At 50.5% G+C, this 26,514-nt stretch overlaps 3 protein-coding genes across 7 annotated transcripts; all 3 read right to left on the reverse strand.

The window, feature by feature from the left end:
* Positions 1 to 6,981: 6,981 nt before the first annotated feature.
* Positions 6,982 to 7,684, reverse strand: LENEP (lens epithelial protein). The gene has a single exon (XM_030824377.1). It carries the CDS (start codon positions 7,668 to 7,670, stop codon positions 7,485 to 7,487), a length of 186 nt encoding a protein of 61 aa, XP_030680237.1. The 5' UTR covers positions 7,671 to 7,684; the 3' UTR covers positions 6,982 to 7,484.
* Positions 7,685 to 8,163: 479 nt separating this feature from the next.
* On the reverse strand, positions 8,164 to 17,685 carry FLAD1 (flavin adenine dinucleotide synthetase 1). Of its 5 annotated transcripts, none has more exons than XR_004032652.1 (8): positions 17,582 to 17,685; positions 16,912 to 17,136; positions 12,437 to 13,181; positions 11,590 to 11,737; positions 11,040 to 11,138; positions 10,770 to 10,959; positions 8,602 to 8,710; positions 8,164 to 8,373 (listed from the first exon to the last, which is right to left on the reverse strand). XR_004032652.1 is itself a non-coding variant. In XM_003259370.3 (8 exons), exons 2-8 carry the CDS (start codon positions 16,990 to 16,992, stop codon positions 8,238 to 8,240), a joined length of 1,473 nt encoding a protein of 490 aa, XP_003259418.1. In that variant the 5' UTR covers positions 16,993 to 17,136; positions 17,582 to 17,685; the 3' UTR covers positions 8,164 to 8,237. The 5 variants fall into 5 exon arrangements, 3 of the variants coding, with proteins under 3 accessions (XP_003259418.1, XP_030680239.1, XP_030680238.1); XR_004032651.1 differs by having other exon boundaries at positions 8,489 to 8,710; XM_003259370.3 differs by lacking the exon at positions 8,602 to 8,710 and adding an exon at positions 8,489 to 8,562.
* Positions 17,686 to 21,750: 4,065 nt separating this feature from the next.
* CKS1B (CDC28 protein kinase regulatory subunit 1B) lies at positions 21,751 to 26,364 on the reverse strand. Its single transcript, XM_003259372.3, has 3 exons — positions 26,202 to 26,364; positions 22,893 to 23,020; positions 21,751 to 22,276 (listed from the first exon to the last, which is right to left on the reverse strand). Exons 1-3 carry the CDS (start codon positions 26,258 to 26,260, stop codon positions 22,224 to 22,226), a joined length of 240 nt encoding a protein of 79 aa, XP_003259420.1. The 5' UTR covers positions 26,261 to 26,364; the 3' UTR covers positions 21,751 to 22,223.
* Positions 26,365 to 26,514: the final 150 nt, after the last annotated feature.

Genomic DNA, 26,514 nt, shown 5'->3' on the forward strand with positions numbered 1-26,514 from the left:
TACCTAGGGCCAGGTTTGGCTCCCCTGCGACAAGCCAGGCCGAACCGGGTCGGACTCGCTTTCCTCTCCCAACCCCCCTCCGCAGGGGGCCTCCCTCCCTTTCCAGCAGGTGGCTTCTCGGGACACCAGCTCAACCTGTTGGACCACAGTGGGCGGCGCCAGGGGGGCCCTGGCCCTCACCCGGGCTGACCCGGGATCCCCGCGCACGAGGGGCGGAGTCCAGGTCCCTCCCTCCCTCTTTCTCCTTCTCTCCCTCTCTCCCTCTCCGCGCCGGGCCGTGACTCAGCCTCGGGGCCGCTGCCCTGCGCCCCAGCCAGGGGCGGAAAGTGTGAGGCGCCCCTGAGGGCTCAGGCCAAACCAAACAGCCCCCCACCCCAGACATTATCTCACTGGAGAATTAGGGGGGCTACAGGAAGGAGGAGGTAGCGGCAGGCATGGGGCGCTCTGGCTCGAGTAATCCGCTCCGGGTTTTCCCATCGTCCCTGACCCCCTTGGGTCCCGAGGCTGATCACTGCTCCGGGTTTTCTTCTCAGCCCCGCCGGACAGATTCTGGTCCGGAGGGGCCCGGTGCCGGTGGGGTCCAGGCCGGGGTTTTCCCCTTCCTACTCCAGCCGTCCGGGTCGTGCAGGCCTGGCGAAGGGCTGTGCTAGGGGCTAGGCGGCAGTGCCACAAGTGAAATGGAAAGGGGGCTGCTTTGGAGAGGAAGGGGATAGCCAAGGAAAGGGGGCAGGGGACAGGGGGCAGGGGACAGGGGGCAAGGGGCAAGGGGCACGGGGCGGGGGGTAGGAACGTGGCCTGGGGAGGGCAGAGCCAGGGCTTCCAGAGGCAATAGAAGGGCGGGCTCTCTGGCACCAGCCTTTGGGTACAGAAACTCGAAAGGTGCCCAGTGCCTCAGGCTCGCCTCACCCAACTTCCCCCATGTCTGAGGGTCGCGTTCTGCGTCTGGCTGAACATGACTGATCTTTCTGCGGCTAGATTGCCATTCCCCACCTCATTCCCAGTGGTCCTGGAACCCGCAGTTAGTTCCTCAGTGACGCCTACCCTCCCATGTCTCTCTTTCTCCTGGTGCAAATAGCTCTCCTCCTTACTCAGAAATCGGAGGGGGGAACCCCTACTTGAAATTCCCTCTTACCCCAACCCCTAACCACGCCAAACGACTGGAACAGCGGCGGCCGAGAAACGCTGACTGGGGACCCCGCCCCCTCCCATGAAACCCCTGCTGGGCCCCAGGGGCCGGCCGCCCCCGCCCCGCCACCAGGCCCAGACTGGAACTGGGAGCTGGAGGGCAAGTGAGGGGCCTGCAGGGGCCGCCTGGGGACAGGTGAGCGTCCCAGATACGCATGTTAAGACTTAAATTTTTAAGTGACCAGCTAGACCTTAAATTTGGGGAGAGTAGCACGAGTTGGACAAATACCCAGAGAAGGAAGTGTTTACCCTAAGAGAGGGATGAAAGCCCCGAGTGGGAGGACTGAATACCTGGGGCTGGGGACAGCGACTCGGAATGACGGCCAGGTGCCCAGACTGGCTGGGCCACGTGCTCCAAAGGGTGCAAGCATAGAAGTTAGATGCTTGCAGAACCTGGGGGAAAGAGGCCTTCAGATGTTAAAAAAGGCGAGGCTTTGCCTGGGCGGGGTCCTGCGTGAGTGGGTCTGGGGGCCAGTTTCGGAATGTGGGGGGCTGAGCTGCAAGAGGAGCGTCAGCCTGCGCCAGGCGCCCACCTCTTCGCCGCTGCTCCCCCCCATCCTCCGCTGCCGCCGCTTCCCTCGAAAAACCCGCCGCCCAGGAAACCGCTGGGGGCGCTCAGACCGCAGACCCCCCACCCCCCAGCGCTCCCACCGCGACCGCCCAACCCACCTGAAGGGCCGTGGCCGCCAGGGGTACCCCCCTCCCGCCGACTCCCCCCAACACCTGCGGGTGGCACTATTTATAACTTCGCGCCTATTCCGAGCCTCTGGGTTGGAGCCGGCTGCCGCGGAACCCTAATCGCCGCCGGTATCTCTGCGTCCCTCAAAGCCGGGGGAGACAAATTTAGCTTCAGAAAGCTCAGGGGAATATTTTCCAAAACTCCACGTCCCAAACAAGGTGAAACAACCTCTCTATACTAAGCGTCCCTCCGACCAGCCACCAGGAGGCGCACGTCCCGGCCTGTTCGAACCCAGACAGCTAGGAGGTACGGTCGCTTCTTTGAAGCTGGGGTAGGCGAAGGGCGGAGGGCAAATGATGCAAAGGAACTGAGGCCGAAGAATGGCTGGAGGAACGGATAAGCTCCAAGGCTGGCGAACACTCTAGAGTCTGAGTAACTGAGAAAGTGGGTGGGGGGAATCACATGCAAGAGAGATGTAAATAGGATGCAAATAAGAGACTATGCCCATGCTGGGCGCGGTGGCTCTCGCTTGTAATCTCAACACTTTGGGAGTTAGAGGCGGGTGGAACACCTGAGGTCAGGAGTTCGAGACCAGCCTGACCAACATGGTGAAACCCTGTCTCTAGTAAAAATACAAAAATTAGCCAGTCGTGGTGGCACACGCCTGTAGTCCCAGCTACTCGGGAGGCTGAAGCAGAATTGCCTGAACCTGAGAGGCAGAGGTTGTGGTGAGCCGAGATCGTGCCATTGCACTCCAGCCTGGGCAACAAGAGCGAAACTCCGTCTTAAAAAAAAAAAAAAAAAAAAAGCCTATGCCCTTGGGGGTCGGTCTGCGCTCTGGCGCTGTCAGTGAAATGATTGCCACACACCCCTTTTTGCCTGCCTCTTGGTGTTGTTGGGAAAATGTGGGACATCCCCACCCATCCACCCCTCCCCACCGCCAGATTATTGCCATGATAACCAGTTTATTGCCTGCCGCTCCTCAGACCCTTGGGCCGTGACCCCTCTCCTCCAAGTGTTTCTTGCATGCCAACGAGGGTCCTGTATCCGATGTAATCCGCCGGGAATCCTGGATATCAGGCTTTTGCTCTCGCTGTTGTACTTGAGGGTCACATCCAGCTGGTCCCTCCTTCTCCATTCCTACTCCGCCCATTCCCCCACCCCCTGTGACCATTAGAGGGCACCGGGGCACCGAGGGGTAGGTGAGGTTTTAATGGCAAAGGCCGCAATTACTTTTGCACCAACCTAATATCTTGGTACCCTGTCTCCTTCACCTCCCTCCCACCTTACTCCACTTGAGTTCCTGAGGGAGTAATTTGGACACTCAAAACCTGAGTTGCCCTAGTTGGGGAGAGATACCTGTGGGGGAACAGCCACAGAGTGGGGAGCCATGGGCCAGGAAAGTTCTCTTGGCCTGTGTGGATTAGGTGAAAGGGCTGCAGCTGAAACCTCCAAATGGGCTGAGAACAGGGAGCTTAGGGCTGAGGTGGGAAGTGGCATGGAGCGGGTGTGGAGGGGGGTGGTGGTACCCTCCATGCTTTTGTTGGCATGGCCCTGCCTCTAGGCCACTTTGGCCACCATCTCCATGCAAACACCAGCTCAGAAGAGGAAGGCAGGCTCATTAGGAGAAGCTGTGAGTTGGTGATCTGAAAATGTGGGTTCGCTAAATGACTACTTCAGTGTGCTGTGTATGTTCTTGGGCGAATCATTTCACCTCTTTGGGCCTATTTCCTCCATGTTAACATGGGATAATTGCTGAAGTGGACTTTTGTAAGGCTCAAAGCACTCTGTATTGTGAAAAGGGCTCTCTGAATGGTATCTGAGGTTTCTTTTATTCCCCTCATCCCTCTCTTCAGTCTTTACACCGTCAAAGCCCTCTTTCCCACTCTGACATTCTCCTTGGGCCACTGGCAGTCTCTACCCGTCACTCCCCCTGCTGCTCTCTATTACCCATCTCACCACAGGCCACAGCCCTGGATTCCGCCTTCCTCTACCCACCACTTCCCCAGTGGTCTCTGCCAGACTTCCCCTCCCCTGGCAAAGGCCCTTGGGCTCAGACCTCAGACTCCAGGATCCACCTCCAGGCACTGCTCCGCTTGGTGGGAGTGAGGCCTAAGAAAGGAAAAGAAGGCAGTAGGCCAGGGCCTGAATCAGGGAAGGAAGGGCTGGAGCTGGCCAAGTAGGGTGCAGGCTTTGAGGGGGAAGAAGGAGCCCCCGATTCATGGGAAGGTAAATTCTGACTACCCCCATCACCAGGACCAGGTAAGAGCCTCTCAACGGACCAGCCAAGAGCACTAAGCTGCATTTTGTGGATGCCTAAAGAGATGCACTGAGGCTGGGCGCGGTGGCTCACGCCTGTAATCCCAGCACTTCGGGAGGCTGAGGCGGGTGGATCACGAGGTCAGGAGATCAAGACCATCCTAGCTAACATGGTGAAACCCCGTCTTTACTAAAAATACAAAAAAGTAGCCGGGAGTGGTGGCGGGCGCCTGTATCCCAGCTACTCGGGAGGCTGAGGCAGGAGAATGGCATGAACCCGGGAGGCAGAGCTTGCAGTGAGCCGAGATCACGCCACTGCACTCCAGCCTGGGCGACAGAGCGAGACTCCGTCTCAAAAAAAAAAAAAAAAAAAAAAAAAAAAATCGAAATTAGGAGGACATGGTGGTACGCTCCTGTAATCCCAGCTACTCAGGAGGCTGAGGTAGGAAAATCGCTTCAACCCGGCAGACGGAGGTTGCAGTGAGCTGAGATTGTACCATTGCACTCCAGCCTGGGTGACAGAGTGAGAATCTGTCTCAAAAAAAAAAAAAAAAAAAAAAAAAAAAAAAGACGCATTGACCTGCCAGGGATAAGAAATAAGCTCAAGTTGGAGTACTGTAGAGACTAGGCTGCTGTAAAGAATGGACAGGCTCTCCATGTACTGATGTGGGATCCTGAATCCTGTCCAAAGTTTATCAAAGGAAAGGAAGCAAAGTGCAGAACAGTGTGGAGAGTATGTTAACTAGGAAGAGTAATATATCCGGAATCCAGCCACCCCTCACTACTGCTATTGCTATAAACCTGGTCCGAGACCACCAACATGTCTGGCCTATATGGTGCCATTACCTCCTAACAGGTCACTCGTATTCTACCTTTGCTCCCCTGAAATCTATTCTCAACACAGCAGCCAGCTTGAGCCTTTTAAATAAAAAAACTCATTTTACACTCAACATCCTGCAATAGTTCCTCATTTCACTCAGCATAAAAGCTCAAATTCTTAGGCCCTCTATGACCTGCCCCCATTCCCACCTCCAGCTCGATTTCCACTTTTTTTTCTATAGTGCCTATCATCTAATAACATATACTTAAAAAATGTTTATAGTTTGTCCTGTCCACCCCCTAAAATGTAAGCTTCACAAGTACAAGGATCTGTTTTGTTCACTGCTGTATCCAAAGACCCACAGTGACATATAGTATACACTCAATAACTCAGTATTTGTTGAATGAATAAAGATGCAGTTTATGCATAGACTGGAGTGTTCTCCAAGAAACTGGTAACCATGATTGCCTCCAGGGGGAGCGCTAAAGGATTGGGGGTAGACGTAGAGACTTTTAACTATTGGAGTTCTTCTTTTTTTTTTTTTTTTTTTTTTTTTTTTTAATAAGATGAAGTCTCGCTCTGTCACCCAGGCTAGAGTGCAATGGTGCAATCTCGGCTCACTGCAACCTCCACCTCCTGGGTTCAAGCCATTCTCCTGCCTCAGCCTCCCAGGTAGCTGGGACTACAGGCATGTGCCACCACGTCCAGCTAATTTTTTTGTATTTTTAGTAGAGATAGGGTTTCACCATGCTGGCCAGGCTGGTCTCGAACTCCTGACTCAGGCGATTCGCCCACCTCGGCCTTGTCCCAAAGTGCTGGGATTACAGACGTGAGCCACCGCGCCCGGCTTTTTTTTTTTTTTTTTGAGACAGAGTTTCACCCTTGTCCCCCAGGCTAGAGCGCAATGGTGTGATCTCGGCTCACTGCAACCTCTGCCTCCCGGGTTCAAGTGATTCTCCTGCCTCAGCCTCCCAAGTAGCTGGGATTACAGGCACTCACCACCTTGCCCAGCTAATTATTTTTAGTAGAGATGCAGTTTCACCATGTTGGCCAGGCTGGTCTAGAACTCCTGACCTCAGGTGATCTGCCCACCTCTGCCTCCCAAAGTGCTGGGATTACAGGTGTGAGCCACCATACCCTGGCCTGGCCTAAAGTTCTTTACTCTGGGCATGTATCACCTTTACAAAAAGAACCTAGAAAAAAAAAAAAAGAGTTAACTAAGAAGAACGCTGAGGAAGAGCTGGTCCCAGGCAGGGAGGAAGAGGGCACTATCTATAATCTCCAGGCCAGTGCCCCAAGTGACAAAGGGCTGGGGGATGATAACTGGCCCCCAGGAGGGGCCAGAGAATGCTGGATGGGAATCCCAGGGAAATATTGAACAGTCCTAAACAGGCTGGCTCTGAGGTTTGGGGGGCTGTGGGTGGGCACATCAGTAAGCATAAGCACCCCCTGAGCAAGACGATACACATGATTGGTGTATATCTACCACCGGGAGTAACTCATGGAAAATACTAGCTACCAAGAGGAAGTAAAGAGCCGATTCTGCTCAATCTAGCTGTTTATGTCCTGATAGGGCTGTGCCATGATAAGCCTGAGGGACCTGTGTGGCCACACAGGTGTCTTTCTCTTTTAACTTTGTACGTGAGCTGGGAGCTCTTGTAGCTCATGGGGTTCTACTTCCTTGATGAGCTGGGGACTAGCCTCAGCTCAGTGCTTTCCCCAAGATCCTCAGAGGCAGGAAGATGCCTGGACCAGGTCTTCTATTTGGGAAAGGGCTGGGTCCTCTGGGTTTCCACACACCCTTGGCCTCACAGATGAAGACCCTACTCAAGCTGGGTCCTTACCCACAGATTGAGAGGAACCTGGACTGTCTTCCACCCTCCCCACTCAGGAACCAGTGAGTCAGAAAACCTGGTTTTCAATCTCGGTTCTATTCAGGACAAGCTCCTTCCCTCCCTGGTCTGCACCCTGGCTCCCACACTGTTCTAGTGTTGACTTTGATTCCCCTTTAGACATTTAGAATCTTGGGCCTCAGGGCCTATGGATTATATTTATAATTCAGTGATTCTCAAACAGATATCTTAAGGGGCAGTCTGTTCTTGGTACTATGAGGGTATGGTAAGATCAACCATCTGAGCTGGTGGGCTCACTGTGCCAAGCTTGGAGGAGTGCCAGGTCTTGCCACAATCTTACTGGGGTCCTAGCCAGAGCAGTCCAAGCTCCTGCCCACCAGAGGTCCACCAGAGGCAGGGGTTGGGAATGAAGGAGGCTCAGAGATGAGGCAGGTCTGCAAGATGACACAGCTCAAAGCGGGATCCACACTTCACTCTTTACTCATTGTTTATGGCCCATCCTTGGTCAAGCACAGCTGGCCCCAGGAGTCTTGATGGCAATTGGGCTGGGGGCTAAAGAAGAGAATGAGAAGCTAAGGCAAGCTCTGCCACAGAAGCTGCAGCTATGCCTCCTGTTTACTCTACCCAGCCCACCTGAGCGATGCCAGCCATGGTGCTGGTGGGGAGAGGAGGCAGTTCCCTGCCACCATTAATCCAGCAGTTCCTTGATACACCAGCAGCAGAGGAGGATGTAGGCGACTTCCTTCAGGGTCCGCTGGAAGCCCTCCCACCCTGTGCCCATCTTAATGACAGGCAACCGCAGCCCAGTGTCTCGAGGGGCCCCTCCGAGGAAGAAGGGTAGAGTTTGGGCTAGGGGCTGTGTCCGGGGCTGCATGTGGGCAGCAGTTCTGAGGAAGGGTGTGGGAGCTGCCTCTAGTGCCTTTTATCAACACTGTCCCCACCCCCCTCAGCCTCATGACTACAGAGACAAAGGATCCAGGGTCTAGCAAAGAGAAGGTTCTAGGCCTGGGAACAGGCTGAGTCAGCCCCTCTAGACAGGGATGGGAGGGTGGGGTTAGTGGGAGGGAGGGCCTGGCCACTCCATCTTTCATATTCCACAGCTAGGCCAAGGCAGCTTCCCCTTTTCCAGCCCGGGTGGTGCCCTGCCTGATTGCCCTTTTCCCAGTGGTTGGAACAACTGCTTTCGCCCTCTGGTGGGCTCCTGCTGAGGCTGACATTGGGAACCATCAGTGAGAGCTCCTTTCCAGCCTGTTCTGCCCTGCCCCTGGGCCCCTTAGAGTGAGCACAGCCAGTCAGAGCTGGCAGCATTTGACCCACTTCTGCTTCTCCCATCCTCTGGAGCAGGAAGACACAGCTAGAGCAACAGGCACAGTGAGAGGCATGGTTTATTGCCAGGTTATACCCCAGGACAGCATCCTTCCCTCCCTCCTAGGGTGGGGGGTCATGTGCGGGAGTTCCGCTCCTCTTCTTCGTTCTCCAGTAGATAGGCTGGACGGTATGTGGGGTGTCCTCCTGGGCTCAGGCACTTCAGGGCCGGGTTCCGCACGGTATTCTCCCGACTCCCCAGTGATGTGTATCTGGAGCAGGGAGGGTGGAGGGCAAGCATGTGGTAGGCTGGGCGATCCTATTGGCCCTCCCTATCCCAGCACCCTAAAAACTCCCTTACCCATTCCCTTCCCCTAATACCCTTACCCTCGGTCATACAGGATACAGTATGGGACAAACAGCTGACGCAGAAAATCCCAGATGTCTCTGTAGGTCCAGTCCTGGGAGGTCAGAGTAATAGAATAGTCACAAATGCTCACCTCTCCCACTTCTACCCCTGCTGTCCTGGGAAGGCGCCCATCCATGGCTCTTCTGCTCCCTTGGCCTCCGAGGGAGGGCTTGCTATCTGATTCTCTGGTATAGCTTGCTCTACGTATGCAAAGAGAAAGAGAAGGACTTCATCTTCTCCACTCTCTGCTTTCCATTCCTGAACCACCCTCTACTGCAAGGGTGGAGCTTGAGGAGGACAGGGAGAGACCATGTCTATTTTTTTTTGAGACGGAGTCTGGCTCTGTTGCCCAGGCTGGAGTGCAGTGGTGTGGTCTTGGCTCACTGCAACCTCCACCTTCCAGATTTAAACAATTCTCCTGCCTCGGCCTCCTGAGTAGCTGGGAATACAGGCATGCACCACCATAGCCAGCTAATTTTTGTATTTTTTTAGTAGAGATGGGGTTTCACCATGTTGGTCAGGCTGGTCTCGAACTCCTGACCTCGTGATACGCCCGCCTCGGCCTCCCAAAGTGCTGGGATTACAGGCGCGTGCCACCGTGCCCGGCCCTATTTTTTTTTAGACAGGGCCTTTTCTGTTGCCCAGGCTGGAGTGCACTGGCATGATCATGGCTCACTACAGCCTCGACTTCCCTGGCTCAAGTGATCTTCCCGCCTCAGCCCGAGTAGCTGGGACTATAGGCATTGATCAGCCCACCTCAGCCTCCCAAAGTGCTGGGATTACAGGTGTGAGCCACTTTGCCTGGCCAGAGCTTTCTGTGATGATGGAAATGTTCTGTAGCTCTACTGTCTAATATGGTGGTCATTTGAAATGTGGCTAGTACAACTGAATAACTGTTTTTTTTTTTTTTTTTTGAACGGAGTCTCACTCTGTTGCCCAGGCTGGTGTATAGTGGTGCCATCTTGGCTCACTGCAACCTCTGTCTCCTGGGTTCAAGTGACTCTCCTACCTCAGCCTCCTGAGTAGCTGGGATTACAGGTGCCTGCCACCACGCCCCGCTAATTTTTGTATTTTTAGTAGAGACTGGGTTTCATCATTTTGGTCAGACTGGTCTCAATCTCCTGACCTCAGGCGATCCACCTGCCTCGGCCCCCCAAAGTGCAGGGACTACAGGTGTAAGCCACTACACCCGGCCTGTGTATGTGTGTATGTGTGTGTGTGTGTGTGTGTGTGTGTGTGTGTGTGTGTATATTTTTTTTTTTTTTTTTTTTTTTGAGACAGGGTCTTGCTCTGTCGCCCAGGCTGGAGTGCAGTGGTGCCATCTCAGCTCACTGCAACCTCCGCCTCCTGGGTTTAAGCGATTCTCCTGCCTCAGCCTCCCGAGTAGCTAGGACTACAGGCCACCACGCCTGGCTAATTTTTTGTATTTTTAGTAGAGACAGGGTTTTGCCATGTTGGCCAGGCTGGTCTCGAACTCCTGGCCTCAAGTGATCTGCCTGCCATGGCCTCCCAAAGTGCTGGGATTATAGGCGTAAGCCACTGCACCCAGCCAGAACTGAATTTTTAATTGTACTTAATTTTATAAATTGAGGTATCCAGGCCGGGTGTGGTGGCTCACGCTTGTAATCCCAGCACTTTGGGAGGCCGAGGCGGGTGGATCACGAGGTCAGGAGATCGAGACCACGGTGAAACCCCGTCTTTACTAAAAATACAAAAAATTAGCCGGGCGTGGTGGCGGGCGCCTGTAGTCCCAGCTACTCGGAGAGGCTGAGGCAGGAGAATGGCGTAAACCCGGGAGGCGGTGCTTGCAGTGAGCTGAGATTGCGCCACTGCACTCCAGCCTGGGCGACAGAGCGAGACTCCGTCTCAAAAAAAAAAAAATAAATAAATAAATTGAGGTATCCACATGCCGTCAAATTCATCCTTTTAAAGTATATAATTCAGTGGTTTTTAGTCATATGTATTTCATTCTAATTAATTAAAATTTAAGTATAAATAAATGATTAATGGCTATATTGGACAGCACAGGTCTAAGTCACTGTTCTGTCCACAGTAGGAAGCACAATGCCTGCTATTGAATTTGGGCTCAATAAATATTGGTCAAAAGGATGAATGAACAGACAGCACTGCCTCCCTTGGATGATGAGGCCCCTTCATCCAGGTTCCAGGCTCTAGCCTCTCCACTACTGCAGGTGAGCTAGGGTGCAGTGACTGCTGGGGCACGTGAGACTGAAGGTGATAAACCCTCTTCCCCATTACCAGCAGTGGGTTGATGCGCATGAATGCAGGCCAGCCTGGGTCAGTGGGGCTGAAAGGACAGAGGCTACAGGAGTAGGGGTCAGTCCGGCGGGTGCCCATAAGGACAGCCTCCAGCTGGGGGTGCCGTGCCTGCAGTTCACCCAGGGCCTGCTTCATGCTGCCCTCAGCTTCCAACATCTGCAGATTATACCTTAGGAAGAAACAGAAGTAGGGTCGGGAGTGGGCTCTGTCAAGCTTCTCTTGGAGCCCAAACCTCCAGGCCCCTAGTACCTCTTGATAGTGTCCTGTAGAAATTGTTCCAGCTCAGGGAAAGGGGAGATGCTGCGGATATACAGGATCTGGAGGGGGTCTGGAACATCAGGTAATTTCCTGCAGAGGGGTAAGAATCCACAGGCTTGCGAGCATGGACAAGGAAATGGCTCCCCTGAAACAGCTCACTGTTCTCTTTGGCCCCTAGGACAGACTCTCACCCCTTCTCCCTTTTTCTTGTCCTTTCCATCCATTAGACCCACTTCCTCTGGGAAGCCCACTCTGACCTTTCACCTCTCAAATCTAAGCACGCATCCCTGGTTCAGGTATGTAAATCTCTCATCTCCCCAGCAGGACTGTGACCTCCCTGTGGTCAGGGATAGTGGCCTGCACATCCATACACAAGGCCAGGCACATATCACATACTCAGTATGGTGGGAGAATGGAACTGAGAGGTCACCATGACTATCTCCCTCTTGAATTCCACCTATACACCCCCTTTCTCCTTGCTTTCTGGGATGTGGAACTGGAGAAACAGATCGGGGTCTTGTCTCCCAGGGGGCAGGCTCACCTCTGCACAGCTGCATGGAAGAGGTGCAGGAGGGCAGTGCAGTCTTTGCCCCCGTTGAAGCCCACACAGAGCTGGGTGAGGCTGTACTGAGCCAGGGCGGTCTCAATGGTCTGTAGGGCACCTGCCACCTTTTTCCCCAAAGAAGACCCTGCCAAGCAGGCAGGGAAGAGGGCATCAGATGGACACATATGGCTATCAAAGGGGAGTGAAGGCACGCTGCCCTTGCTTAAACCCTTCAGTATCTTCCCAGTGTTCCGAGGATAAAGTCCAAACTCCTTCATGCTGCCCACTAGGCCCTGCAGTCTGCCCCTGACCTGCCGTCTACCACCCAGCCACACCTCACGGTAGCCTCAGTGTCATTCCTCCGTAGTGGGGGGTGTGGGCTTCCTTCCATTCCCCTAAACCCCATGCTGCTTCCTTGCAGGCCCTCATTCATACTGTTGGCTCTTGCCCACCTACTGGTCTGACCAAATCCTCCTTATCACTCAGTTTATGTCATTTGGCCTTCTCTGACCCCAGATCAAGGCTGATCTCCCTGCTGTGGGAGATCACTCCCTTCATCACCCCATGCAGGATCACCTGTTTAATGTCCATCTTTCTTGTTAAAACACTGGTCCATAAGAGCAGGGCATATATTATCCTATTGAGCCATATCCCCAACACCTAGCACAGTGCTGATGAAAGTAGGTACTCAATCAACATTTATTGGAAGAATAATGAATTAACAGAAGCTATCTTCTGCCCTCTCTGGGATTTGCAGGAAGCACCCAACAGCCCCTGCATTACTGAGATCTGGGGTGCCACCAATGGGTTTGGGCATATTGCCCCTCCTCCATAATGTCCCTACCTGATTCAGCGAGTTTGTATACAACCTCACTGGCCTGCTCCACGGCGTTGGGCATGTAGGGGACCAGCGATCCCTGGGGCAAACGGGCAGTCAGGTAGGCCAGGCATTCCTCCAGGGGTCCTTCTTCCTCTGAGTCTAGAGTCAGCTTCACCTGATAGTAGTTGCTGCCCCAGTCAGGGTAGGAACCCAGGCCAAGCCTACGTCCAAAGTGGGCCTGGACCTCAGCCAGAATTGGGGCGATGGAGGCTTCATCAGCAGCCACATATAGCTCCTTTGAGTGGAACTGAACAGCTGGGTTTTGGAACAGTCCCTTCATCCCCTCCAGCACCCGCCGCAGCAGCTCTGGAATGCCTGGGAAGAGGTAGACGTTTCGGACGGAGACCAGAGGGAATCTGAAGGGATGACCAGTGCGAGGATCTGTGCCGTAATGCAGGCGGGCAGAGGAGGGCACCAATGACAGCTTCTCCCAGCCTTCCCCTCCTAGGGCTTTGGTGGCTGCTTCCAACTCAGGGTGTGGCTTCAGCTCATCCCCAAAGGCCTGTGCCACTGCCTCAAAGGTCACATCATCATGAGTGGGGCCGATGCCCCCTGCTGTGAGGACATGGGTGAAGCGGTTGGAGAAAGAGGTAACTTCAGCTGCAATGGTGGCTACCTCATCAGGTACAACTGAGACTCGGCAAACCTGGACCCCTAGGGAGCGCAGTGTCCGGCACAGAAAGAAGGTGTTGGTGTCCTGAGTGTGTCCCTGGGGGTTGAAGGGGAGGATGGGGCCATCAGTACTGTAGGGATGAAGGGGAGGGGTTGAAGATGATGGCTGCATCCACCTGATGATGCAGTGCTCTGCTTCTTGAAGGACACCACCTCAGGCTGCTGAGGGGCCTGGACTGGACACAAGAGTGGGAAAATCCATTTGTTTGTTTTTAAAGCTGGGTCTCTGTCACCCAGGCTGCAGTATAGTGGCTCAATCACAGCTCACTGCAGCCTCAACCTCCTGGGTTCAAGGGCCACCTCAGCCTTCCAAGTAGCTGGGACTACAGGTGCGTGCCACCACACTCAGCTCATTTAAAATTTTTTTTATAGAAATGGGGTCTCGCCACGTTGCCCAGGCTGGTGTTGAATTCCTGGTCTCAAGTGATCCTCCTGCCTCAGCCTCCCAAAGTGCTGGAATTATAGGTGTGAGCCACCACACCTGGCCTGCTTTCTTCTTTCTGTCCCCACTGCCACCAAGCAGGTCCTTAGCACCTTTCACCTGGACAATGGCGACAGCTTCCTGGCCAGGCTCCCAGCCTCCAGTCACAGTGCTCTGCTCTGTCTCCTGAGTAACCTTTTTAATGCGTCACTGTGATTGCATCACTCTTGGACTCAAAAGCCATTTGTTGTTTCCAACTGTATACAGAAGAAAGTTCAAATTCCTTTGCAGAGTATTTGGGGCTGTCTGTGGCGTATACCCTATCTTCTTTTCCAGCCCCATCTCCCTCTAATTGTCTACAAAGGCTTTAGTGGTTAAGGGTCTGTGTTCTGATGGCCGGGCATGGTGGTTCATGCCTGTAATTCCAGCCCTTTGGGAGGCGGTGGGGGGTGGCTCGCTTGAGCTCAGAAGTTCGAGACCAACCGGCACAATATGGTAAAACCCCATCTCTACAAAAAAATACAAAAATTAGCAGGGCGTGGTGGCGCATGCCTATAGTCCCAGCTTCTTGGGAGGCTGAAGTGGGTGGACTGCTTGAGCCCAGGAGGCAGAGACTGCAGTGAGCCGAGATCATGCCACTGTACTCCAGCCTGGGTGACAGGGACCCTGTCACCAAAAGAAAAAAAAAAAGGTCTGTTTTGGAGTAAGGGAGCATCAGGCATTAGGCTGGAATCCCATCTCTACAACTTCCTAGGTATGTAACCCTGGGCAGGTTTCTCAACCTCTCTGACCCTCAGTTTCATCATTAATTGGGATTTTTTTGCCGACCAGGTGTGGTGGCTCACGCCTGTAATCCCAGCATTTTTGGAGGCTGAGGTGGGAGGATTGCTTGAGCCTAGGAGTTCGAGACCAGCCTGGGCAACATGGTGAAACCCTGTCTCTACAAAAAAATTAAAAAATTAGCTCTAGCCTAGGCCACAGTGAGACTTTGTCTCAAAAAAAAAAAAAAAAAAAAAAAAAAAGGCTGGGCAAGGTGGCTAATGCCTGTAATCCCATCACTTTGGGAGGCTGAGGTGGCAGAATTGCTTGAGGCTGGCTTGTTTAACATAGCGAGAACCCTGTTTATAAAACAAATGCACACAGAAAAATAAAATTTTAAAGAAGAAAAAAAGTGCCAATTTCGTGGGATTGTTGTGTGGGGTTGTTGTGAAGATTAGTAAAATCACAGATATGTGATGTATAGCACACTGCCAGACTCTAGTAGGCACTTAAAATATAGGGGTCACCAGCCTGGCCAAAATGGTGAAACTCTGTCTCTACTAAAAATACAAAAAATTAGCTGGGCGTGGTAGGCGCCTGTAGTCCCAGCTACTCGGGAGACTGAGGCAGAATGGCATGAACCCGGGAGGCGGAGCTTGCAGTGAGCCGAGATCGCGCCACTGCACTCCAGCCTGGGCGACAGAGCGAGACTCCATCTCAAAACAAACAAACAAACAAACAAAACCCACAAAAATTAGCCAGGCGTGGTGGCAGGTGCCTGTAATCTCAGCTACTGGGGAGACTGAGGTGAGAGAATTGCCTGAACCTAGGAGGCAGAGGTAGCTGTGAGCTGAGATTGCGCCATTTGCGCTCCAGCCTGAGCAACAGGAGCCAAACTCCATCTCACAAAAAAAAAAAAAAAAAAAAAAAATAGGGGTCAGGGCCGGGTGAGGTGGCTCACGCCTGTAATCCCAACATTTTGGGAGGCTGAGGTGGGTGGATCACTTGAGCTCAGGAGTTTGAGACCAGCCTGGCCAACCAGGCGAAATCCCATCTGTCCCTACTAAAAATACAAAAATTACCCAGGTGTGGTGGCACATGCCTGTAGTCCCAGCCACTTGGGAGGCTGAGACAGGAGAATTGCTTGAACCTGGGAGGTGGAGGTTGCAGTGAGCCAAAATTGATCACGCCACTGCACTCCAACCTGGGCAACAGAACAAGACTCTGTCCAAAAAAAAAAAAAAAAAAAGGGGTCTATTAAGGCTGAGTGCAGTGGCTCATGCCTGTAATCCCAACTACTTGGGTGGCTGAGGCATGAGAACTGCTTGAACGCGAGAGGTGGAGGTGCAGGCAGCTGAGATCCCACCAATGCACTCCAGCCTGGGCAACAGAGTGAGACCATCTAAAAAAAAAAAAAAAAAAAAGACAAATTTACAAAGAATATTAAAAAAGATTATTATTAAAACTTGACATTTGGCTAAGCTCGGTGGTTCATGCCTATAATCCCAGCACTTTGGGAGGACGAGGTGTGGGAGGATCGCTTGAGCCTAGGAGTTTGAGACCAGCCTGGGCAACATAGTGAGACCCTGTTTCTGCAAAATAAATAAATAAATAAATAAATAAACCAGGTGTGGCGGCTAACACCTGTAGTCACAGCAACTACAGAAGCTGAGGCAGGAGGACTGCTTGAGCCTGGAAGATGGAGGCTTCAGTGAGCTGTGACTGTGCCACTGCACTCCAGCCTAGGTGACAGCACAAAATCCTGTCTCAAAAACAAAAAAACCCCTGTCATCTGTTATGTCCTCTAGTAAGACTTTCCTGATCATTCAGAGGGGATTCATCCCTTCTAGTACCTTCCTTCTAGCTCACTTATCCACTACGTACCTTGAGTCATTTCCAAAAAAGCTGGGTAAAACTCTTTTTTTTTTTTTTTTTTTTTTTTTGAGACAGAGTTTCGCTCATGTTGCCCAGGCTGGAGTGCAATGGCACGATCTCAGCTCACTGCAACCTCCGCCTCCCAGGTTCAAGCAATTCTCCTGTCTCAGCCTCCCGAGTAGCTGGGATTACAGGCATGCACCACCACGCCCGGCTAATTTTGTATTTTTAGTAGAGATGGGGTTTCTCCATGTTGAGGCTGGTCTCGAACTCCTGACCTCAGGTGATCCACCGGCCTCGGCCTCCCAAAGTGCTGGGATTACATGCGTGAGCCACCGCGCCCGGCCAAAACTCTTAAATATACAATACATATACCTGTACCTCCTCTACTCAAGGGGCTTCCTGTCATTGTTGTGTAGCCCCTCTGCCCCCTACCCTACTGCTTGGTAAATTGCAATGACCTTTTTATTTTTCTTTTTTTCAATCAGCTCTCTCAGGTTGAAAAATTGTAGGGACTTTGCTAGAAGTTTTTCAGTAGAGTAATTGAAAGAATGAGGGTTAATTTTCCTCCAATATGCTGGATTCACTCCAGGATCCTACTGCGGCAAGGAGGCTCCCACCCTGTTTCACCTCCCTCCATGGAGGGATGTGCAGCAGGCCCTTAAGGACAGGAGAACGCCGCGCCCTCCCCCCTTTTCTGTCCCAGACACACCTTAAGGATCTCATCTCCGACAATGATGATGCCAGCCGTCACGCTGCGCCCCGGGGAAAGTTCAGAGGCCCTAGATATCATGGTCCTGCCTTCTCTGCCCCTCGGCAAGGCCCTCCAGTAGCCACCCAGACCCCCAAATAGGGGTCGCAAGCACGGGGGGCCCGCCAGGTCTACAGGGCACTGGGGGCCATAGCCTGGGAACAGGGGGTCCTGGGTCGAGGGAACCTGGAGAAGCCAGAAAGGACAATGGGGGAGAGCAGGCCTGCGCGTTCCTCCTTAGAGGACGACCCTAGTCTTCTCTAACCAGATCCTTGACAAGCGACTCCTTTGTTCCTGTCTCTGTGATAAACGTGTTCCCAAATCCCAACCCATGTCCTTTTAAATGTCTTCTAAGCTTAGCTCTAGTCTTAAAAACTTCTTCTCCCTTGAGAACCTACCACTTTAAGTGTCTTCCGTTTGCTGAGCTGGTCTCAAGTGTCTGCTCTATCTTGGGCATCTGTACCCCTTTAAATGTCTACCTTATCCTGGGCCTTGGCCCTTTGCAATGCATTCGCTCTCTACCCTGGACCAAAATCCCGTCTCTTTCTACTTCAGGCTTCTGCACCCTTTCTAGCCCAGAATCCCTTCTTCCCACCAAGCTTCAGATTACTGAGCTCTCTTAGACTCTCACCTGCCTGTTCTGCCCCTTCACCGGGTCTTTCCCTTGTTCCTTTCCTCATGTCCCGGGGCAGCTTCCGTACTTAAAGTCCCGCCTTACACCTAGCTGACATTGAATGGTGATTTTGGCTGTCGCTTAGACTCTTCCAGGGTCCCATTGGTACATTCAACTGTCGCTCTCAGGCTTTAGCCAGTGGGTGGGAGCAGGGCCGGATTGTTATAGGCGACAACCACGTGGTCACTTCTCGCCCGGAAATACGGGGGCCGGACCTCAGCCCACGGTCGGGGGCGGGACCTCGGGAGTTTAGGGCGGGAAAAGAGCAGTGGTTAAAGGTGCTGTAAGGCCCTCGGGGAGTTTCTGATGCTGGATTCAAGTAATTGTTATGCATATGTTGCTTTGTTTTGTCTTGTTTAATGGGTCAGTTAGCCATGGTTTAAGCTGTTTTCATTCACCGTGACTCTAACACTAGGCGAAGGGCTTTTACTGGAGTGAGAAAGGATCTTATTTTATAGTAGAAGGAAGTTGGAGGGACACCGAGAAAGATTATCACCATTGTCTGTCGGGTATGAAGACCTTGGAGTAAGTGAGCTTTTGATATGTGGAACCTTAATTTATCTCTAGTATAATAGACAAAACGAATTACTTAAACCTCTTTGACAAGAAAGAGTCCAAAAACCCTCTTTTCCTCCGCCTTGCTCCAGATGGTGCTTAGTTCAAATGACACCTTTCCCAGTTATTTGGTCTTGTAGGTGCAAATGAGGCAGCGAATAGGGAGTGCCTTCCATGTTTACTCTGGATCCTCACATCATCGGAGCTTACCCCCATTTCAGTTGCCTTTGTTCTAAAAGTACATCTTAAACTTTTTTCCAATAATAATCTGGGGATCTTTTCATATGCAGATTAATTCAGTAGGTTTGGGTGGGGCCTGAGATCTGCATTTGGCTAGTTCCCATGTGATGGTGATCCCACTGCTCTATGGACTACATTTTGAATGGTAAGGGCCTGAATTCATTCTTTTTGTTTTTTTTGAGACGGAGTCTCCCTCTGTCACCCAGGCTGGAGTGCAGTGGCGCGATCTCGGCTCACTGCAAGCTCCGCCTCCCGGGTTCATGCCATTCTCCTGCCTCAGCCTCCCGAGTAGCTGGGACTATGGGCGCCCGCCACCACGCCCGGCTACTTTTTTGTGTATATATATATATATATATATATATATATATAAAATTTATTTATTTAGTAGAGACGGGGTTTCACTGTGTTAGCCAGGATGGTCTCGATCTCCTGACCTCGTGATCTGCCCGCCTCGGCCTCCCAAAGTGCTGTGATTACAGGTGTGAGCCACCGCGCCTGGCCGAATTCATTCTTTGTAGCACTGCTAAACCACACCTTGCCAAATTTTACTCTTCAAAACCCTTGGTCGGGCGCAGCACTTTGGGAGTCTGAGGAGGGAGGATTGCTCGAGCTCTCTCAATTAAAAAAAAAAAAAAAAAAAAAAAAAAGGCCGGGCGCGGTGGCTCACGCCTGTAATCCCAGCACTTTGGGAGGCCGAGGCGGGCGGATCACCTGAGGTCAGGAGCTGGAGACCAGCCTGACCAACATGGAGAAACCCCGACTCTACTAAAAACACAAAAAATTAGCTGGGCGTGGTGGCGGGCGCCTGTAGTCCCAGCTACTCGGGAGGCTGAGGCAGGAGAATGGTGTGAACCTGGGAGGCGCAGCTTGCAGTGAGCCGAGATTGTGTACTGCACTCCAGCCTGGGCGACAGAGCGAGACTCTATCAAAAAGAAAAAAAAAAAAAACCCTGTAAGATACATATCATGCTCGTTTTACAGATGAAGAACAGGCTCAGAAAGGCGAAGGGATGCCACACAACCACAAAACACAGTGAATGGTAGATTCAGGTGATCAGGCGTCTAGACCATTCTTTTAAGTAATAAGCCCTTTTTTTTTTTTGAACCAGGGTCTCTCTGTTGCCCAGGCTCGAGTGCGGTGGCACAAGCACCGTTCACTGCAGCCTCGACCTCCTGGGCTCAAGTGATCCTCCCATTTCAGACTCCAGAGTAGCTGGGACCACAGGGGCGCCCCACCATGCCTGGCTAATTTTTGTATTTTTAGTAGAGATGGGGTTTGGTCATGTTGCGCAGGCTGGTCTTAAACTCCTGGGCTCAAGTGATTCCCTGCCTTGGCCTCCCAAAGTATTGGGATTACAGGTGTGAGCCCCCGTACTTGGCCCTCATTTCTTTCAATTATAAAAAGTCAGCTCTTTGGAAAAAAAAAAAGGGCAAAACAAGAATTCCACTTGCCTAGTAAACCACGTTCCAATATCTTTATTAGTAATACAGGTGATATTTGATCCCCTCCCAAAACAGAATACCAAGTCTGGTCCAGTATTTTCCCAGTGGATTCTCAAGCTTAAGTGTACATCAGAATCAGTTGGAGAGCTCGTTAAAACATTGCTGTGCCGAATCCTGAGTTTAGGATTCAGTAGGTCTAGGTTGGAGCCCAATAATTTGCATTTCTAATGAGTTTTCCCGATGTTGATGCCTGCTATTTTAGGAATAAGTGGATGGAAGACAGGAAAAATGGGAGAGATTAATATCCTTCCTTAGTACTAGTATTTTTTTTTTTTTGACACGGAGTCTCGCTCTGTTGCCCAGGCTGGAGTGCAGTGGCGCAATCTTGGCTCACTGCAGGCTCCACCTCCCGGGTTCACGCCATTCTCCTGCCTCAGCCTCCCGAGTAGCTGGGACTACAGGCGCCCACCACCTCGCCCAGCTAATTTTTTTGTATTTTTAGTAGAGACGGGGTTTCACTGTGTTAGCCAGGATGGTCTCCACCTCCTGACCTCATGATCCGCCAGCCTCGGCCTCCCAAAGTGCTGTGATTACAGGCGTGAGCCACCATGCCCGGCCACTTAGTACTACTGTTTTGTTAGACTAGAGGGGAAGTTATTGTTCTGTGGAATGTTTTTTTTTTAATTGAGACACAGCCTCTGTCGCCCAGGCTGAGTGCAGTGGCGTGATCTTGGCTCACTTTCACCTCTGCCTCTTGGGTTCCAGCGATCATCTGACCTCAGCCTCCTGAGGAGCAGGGATTACAGGCACATACCACGCCCGGCTAATGTATTTTTTTTTTGAGACAGAGTTTCACTCTTGTTGCCCAGGCTGAAGTGCAATGGCGTGATCTCAGCTCACTGCAACCTCTGCCTCCCAGGTTCAAGCGATTCTCTTGCATCAGCCTCCGGAGTAGCTGGGATTACAGGCATGTGCCACCACGCCCGGCTAATTTTGTATTTTTAGTAGAGATGGGGTTTCACCATGTTGGCCAGGCTGGTTTCAAACTTCTGACCTCAGGTGATCCATCCACCTCAGCCTCCCAAAATGTTGGGATTACAGGCATGAGCCACTGCACCCAGCCAAATTTTTGTATTTTTAGTAGAGACGGGAGTTGCACCACGTTGGCCAGGCTGGTCTCGAACTCCTAACCTCAAGTGATCTGCCCTCCTTAGCCTCCCAAAGTGCTGGGATTACAGGCGTAAGCCACCACGCCCGGCCTGGAATGTTTTCTTAAACAGCTACATTTTGCACCTGTTTTCTCAAAGCTTAGTTCTTTACCTACCTGCATAAGATGCCTGAAATCTTTACCCCCAGTCCACACTCCAGACCAATTAAGAGTCCTTAAGAATGACTCAGGCAGGCATCAGTGCTTGTAAACCTCCCCAGGTGATTCCAATGCCCAACCAAGGTTAAGAACAGCTGAAAACCTTCCCCAACCAAGGGGCACAGTGAATAGGTCATAGGTGTGCCTATGATTCCTATTAGGAATTGGGACACACAAGCAGCCCCTGACTGATAGCGTCCTTTTATCCGTGTGTGCCATTCAAATATAGGGACTATGTTAAAGGCAGCACCCCGACTGTAGGAAGCAGTTCATTTGTTTGGATGAGATGAAGTTGTCCCTATATAACCTCTACCTCAGGCTACTGGTTAGAGTGAAATATATTTCAGTAGATGCTTGACAGCAAGTCTGCTTAAAGTAGATTAAAAACCAGTTATCTCAATGTTAAACCTCATTATCAGCAAAGAGCTGAGCTTCATTATCAAACTGAATGGCATATAATTAGAACCATGATATTGATGATGCTCACCCTGAGTGAGGGGGAAAAAACCCTTACAATTACAGCATTAGATTATAAAAACTTCCTCTTTAATCAAGGCTTTTAACATGAAGAGATTTCTTGAATAAAATGGAAAGTTTCCAGTACAATGAAACATAAATCCACAAGTCACCATACATACAACACCCGGGAGGAAAAAACAAAAACAGGAAGTTTACATGATCCCTGTAACGGCCATGGTCTCAAACTCAGATGCTTCCTTTATCTGCCAAGTGTGTTCCGGATACAGGGCACATCATGGCTTCTGGGGTCACACTCAGCTGAGGCTGTGGGTCCACAGAGCACTCATCTGGCTGGGCTATGGTGGTGGTGGCTCTACTCAAGAAGCAAAGCAGTTACCAGCACATTCAAACAGTGTATTGAACATCTTTTAAATATCAAAGTGAGAAACAAGAAGGCAACATAATAATGTTATCAGAAAGATGTTAGGAAGTAAGGGCAGCTGTGTAAAGCTTGAGGCTGAAAAGTAGCTTGCCAGCTTCATTTCTTTGGCTTCTTGGGTAGTGGGCGCCGGAACAGCAAGATGTGAGGTTCTGAAAGAGTGAGGGAAATCTAAGAGACAAGCTCACACCATTCAATGTACAACCTATAGTGTATTCCACTACCACCTCCCCAGCTATCACCCACTCAGATCTTTATAACTAAATACTTAAGCATATGGCCTTAGAAGCAGACTCAGGAGCCTGGACTGTCTGCCAAGTACAGAATTGTTAATATCAGTTCTTTTGCTATGTTTATACAGCCCCAGGGTGTCCTTTATTAGTTTTGCCTGGCAGCTGGGTGTCTGGTGTCTTATCAATAAATATACTTTCCTTTGCTTATTTAGAATACATCCAAGAATGTTTTCTGATGGAGAATGAGGCAGGGGCTATGACCAGGCTATATGTGGCCTTAAAAAGAATACCCTCTGATTGAATGAAAGATTACAGGAGGTTTTTCAATGACAGGTTGTCTCTGAACTTCCCAGATATTTTAGTCTTATTTTTGGTCACTAGTTTTTTTTTTGTTTTTTTTTTTAAATCCCCCACGACTGGAGGGGGAAGGAACCAGTAAACCATTTCCTATCTCCCTAGTTGGGTTATACAATCTTATTCCTTCATTCTCTCAGTGTAGCAGTTCTATATGGTTGTTTTTAGCCAGTGCACTGACCTGGTTCATGGATCATATAATGGACCCATCCCTGACTCTGCTGAACACCAAGATTCCTCCATTCAGATTCAGACATCAAATGGGTTTTAGGGACCAGCTTGGCTATGTCCTTGGGCAGCATGACATGTCTGTAACAGAAACGGGGAAGTGGGAAATTTATGTTAGTACCAGATACAGTCTCTTAGACAAATGCCTGTTTACAAGGCCAAGAAAGGAAATAAAAACTGGTTTTTTATGTCAGAGTTTATATAATTTTATTGTGGTGTAGCAGCAGCTAGAAATACAGGCTATGTTATATAAATTCCGAGAGTATATTAAAAATATAAATTAGTGAATAATTCCAGTGAATGAGCACTTAAGTTCCAGGCACGTTTTCTCTGCCTTCATGGACCTTATAGTCTTCTAGTTGATTACCTACAACATAATGGGAGCCCCACGGAGCACACAGTGTTAATAATTAGAAGGAAGGAAGAGAAGTTATTTTGTGGAGAGGAAAGGCCTTTTATGAAGTACTGTGTGGACAAGTTATCACAAAGGATGAAATGAAATATCTTGTCCTTTAAAATCTAAGCCAGGCATGGTGGCACAAACCTATAGTCCCAGCTACTTGGGAGGCTGAGGCAGGAGGGTCATTTGAACCCAGGAGTTTGAAAAAGATACAGTATGAAGTTTGAACTCTGATTAAAATACAGAAGAAACAGGCCAGGGGCAGTGGCTCATGCCTGTAATCCCAGCATGTTGGGAGGCTGAGGAGGTGGATCACTTGAAGTCAGGAGTTGGAGACCAGCCTGACCAACAACGTGAAACCCCGTCTCTACTAAAAATACAAAAATTAGCCAAGTGTGGTGGCATGCACCTGTAATCCCAGCTATTTGGGAGGCTGAGGCAGGAGAGAATCCCTTGAATCCAGGAGGCAGAGGTTGCAGTGAGCTGAGATCTGGGCGATAGAGATTCCGTCTCAAAAAAAGGGGGGAAAAAAAAAAGAAAAAAGAAAGGGCTGCAATGCACAATGATTGTGCCTGTGAATAGCCACTGCACTCCAGTCTGGGCAACAAAGCAAGACCTTGTCTCTTAAAAAAAAATTAAATCTATCCTGAATCTTATCTTCCTAACTCTGGAGGGGATGTACCTTGAGACTTTCTGGGTAAATTCCGTGCTTTTCTAACCAAGGATAAGTCTCCCTTCATAGCAAAAAAATTATTACCCTGATGTGAATCAAACTAATCCACATAGTCTTCGTCATGCTCAATGAAAATGTACCAAGTTCTCCCTCTGTGCTAGTAACGGTGGTTCCCCACCATTCTCCTAAAAGAAAAAATTCTAGTCCAAATATAATGAAAATAGCTCACATTCTAACACCACCCTGGCACGAAATTTGGCTTCAATACATAGACCAAAAAACTCCTCTTAAACCAAAATGCCACTGCCAAGAGTTTCATCTTCCAGGGGATGAAATGGTGATTCCTTCCCAGCTCTACAAATCTCTTACAAGCACATACAGTTTTAAGTTAGTTTAGTTCAGATGTAGAGGAAAACAGCTGAGGAAAATAAAGTTAATTATATCAAAAGGAGGGTCTGGAGTCGTCTTGGCATAAAGATAATTATATATTTGTCAATGCAATCGAGTTCTCTGGAAGACCCAAAGCCCTGAACTAGGATGGGTGAAGAGACACAAGCAAGTTTTCATTTTCTGTTCTCCAACTGAGGAGACAAGATACAAACCAGGAAGTGGTCTTAATTATTACAATTAATACAGATTAGCATAATGCCAACATTTGTGGAATCCTGTGTCTTCCCTTATTCCCAATCTAGATATGCACTTAAAATTTATGAAACCCGAATGCCACATCCAGTGCCAGGATTCCATCATCAGCACCCATGGCAGATGGCTATCCAGTGTCTTCTAAACAATTTCAGTCAAGAGGTGCTTTCTCCCACATACCTTTTTCTCAGAGTCTCATCTCAGGCTCTGCCCTCTAGGAAGCTTTCCCCAACTTTCCCTCTTCCTTTTTTCCTCTCAGTATTTTAAATTTCATGTTCAAGTGTACATGTGCAGGTTTGTTATATAGGTAAAATCCCGACTCCGGGGTTTGGTGTACAGATTATTTCATCACCCAGGTACTAAGCATAGTACCCGATAGTTTTTTTTTTTCCCCTGAACCTCTCCCTCCTCCCACCCTCCTCCCTCAAGCAGGCCCCAATGTCTGTTGTTCCCCTCTTTCTGTCCCTGTGTTCTCATCTCCGACATACAAATGAAAATACGCGTAGTTTACTACTGGTTTCGTTTTCAATGGTGGTGAAAGAGACATCACGCTGAATTGGCCCTTAAGACACTCCCCCGCCCCCACACCAAGCCCAGGGAAGAAGACCCACCGAAAGTAAGAGGTCAGCCTCCAAGGCGGTGGCGGCGGGGGTTCTCGAAGGGTGGGGTGGGGGAGCGTCCTGGAGTTAGCAAAAGTAGGGGACTGACTTTCTAGCCCCACCTCAACCCCCGCGCACAGCTAGGAAGCCGCAGCCTTCGGGTCGCCAGTTCTCTCTCCTTAGCAAGTCTTGTGTGCTCCCATCACACCCTGTAATGGCTCCTAGCATAGAGTGTATCACCTTTCTGGTGTCTGTCGGTACCACCCACAGATTTTTAAGTTTGTGAACAGCAGAGATCATGTGTTATCCCTGCACTTTAGCAGAACACCTGAAACCTGTTAAGTATTCCGTAACTGTTTCCTTTGATATTTAAAGGGCATCTATTAGACCCATATTAAGTATTTTCTCAATGCTCCTAGCCAGTTTTATTCCATTGCAGTCCCAAGCGATCCCCGTCCTTAAACAAGCCAGACAACCACGCCCCTTGTCTTTTTCATGAGTTATTAAGCAATATTCAACTCTCTCAGCGCTACTCTCGCATTAGGGACGCGAGGAAACTTCCAGCTCCGCTTTTGCTACGTTCTCCCACTGGATTCGACAAGATTACTGTGAAACAAACAGTCTCTATAAGGCAAGTTAAGTTTGCCCGATAAAGTTCAGAGAATGATCCAGAAACCCTCATGGGTGAGGGTGGTCAGTACTCTAACCACGCCCACCCCTCCCTCCTCTCAACTGAGAGCCCACGCCAAATTCGCAACCACTTTATTGTTTTACGAGCACCTCCCATCTCCGCACATGCGCCTTACGCCTTCACCAATATCACACCCTTGCCCGTTCACTTCTCGTACGCATGCGCCAATTCTGTCGTCTCAGTTCCTGTTACTAATTCCTTGTCCCCTCAGCGGCCAAAGCTCACGACCTCGCTATTGCTCCCGCGCCAGCACTAACCGATACTCAAACTCCTCGTCGTCGTATTTGTCCGAATAGTAAATTTGTTTGTGCGACATGATCGCTCGATTTGCTAGCCTTCAGCCCCGCGCCGCCAACCTCCAAGCAACTCCCAACAGCACGCGCTCCCACCCACTTTGGCCTCGCTTTCAAACACGCCGCCCGCACTTCCTATTGGTCCGTTTGGCTCGAGGCGGGACAGCTCTACTTTCAAGCCTCCGATTGGCTTAGATTTACTTCTCTTCTGGTCCTTATTGGAGGGCAGTTCCTACGCTTCTCAAGAACGAGCGTGGGTTAAAAGTAGGCGTCTTAT

Source organism: Nomascus leucogenys, chromosome 12 (assembly GCF_006542625.1).
Source record: "Nomascus leucogenys isolate Asia chromosome 12, Asia_NLE_v1, whole genome shotgun sequence".
NCBI classification, from domain to species: domain Eukaryota; kingdom Metazoa; phylum Chordata; class Mammalia; order Primates; family Hylobatidae; genus Nomascus; species Nomascus leucogenys.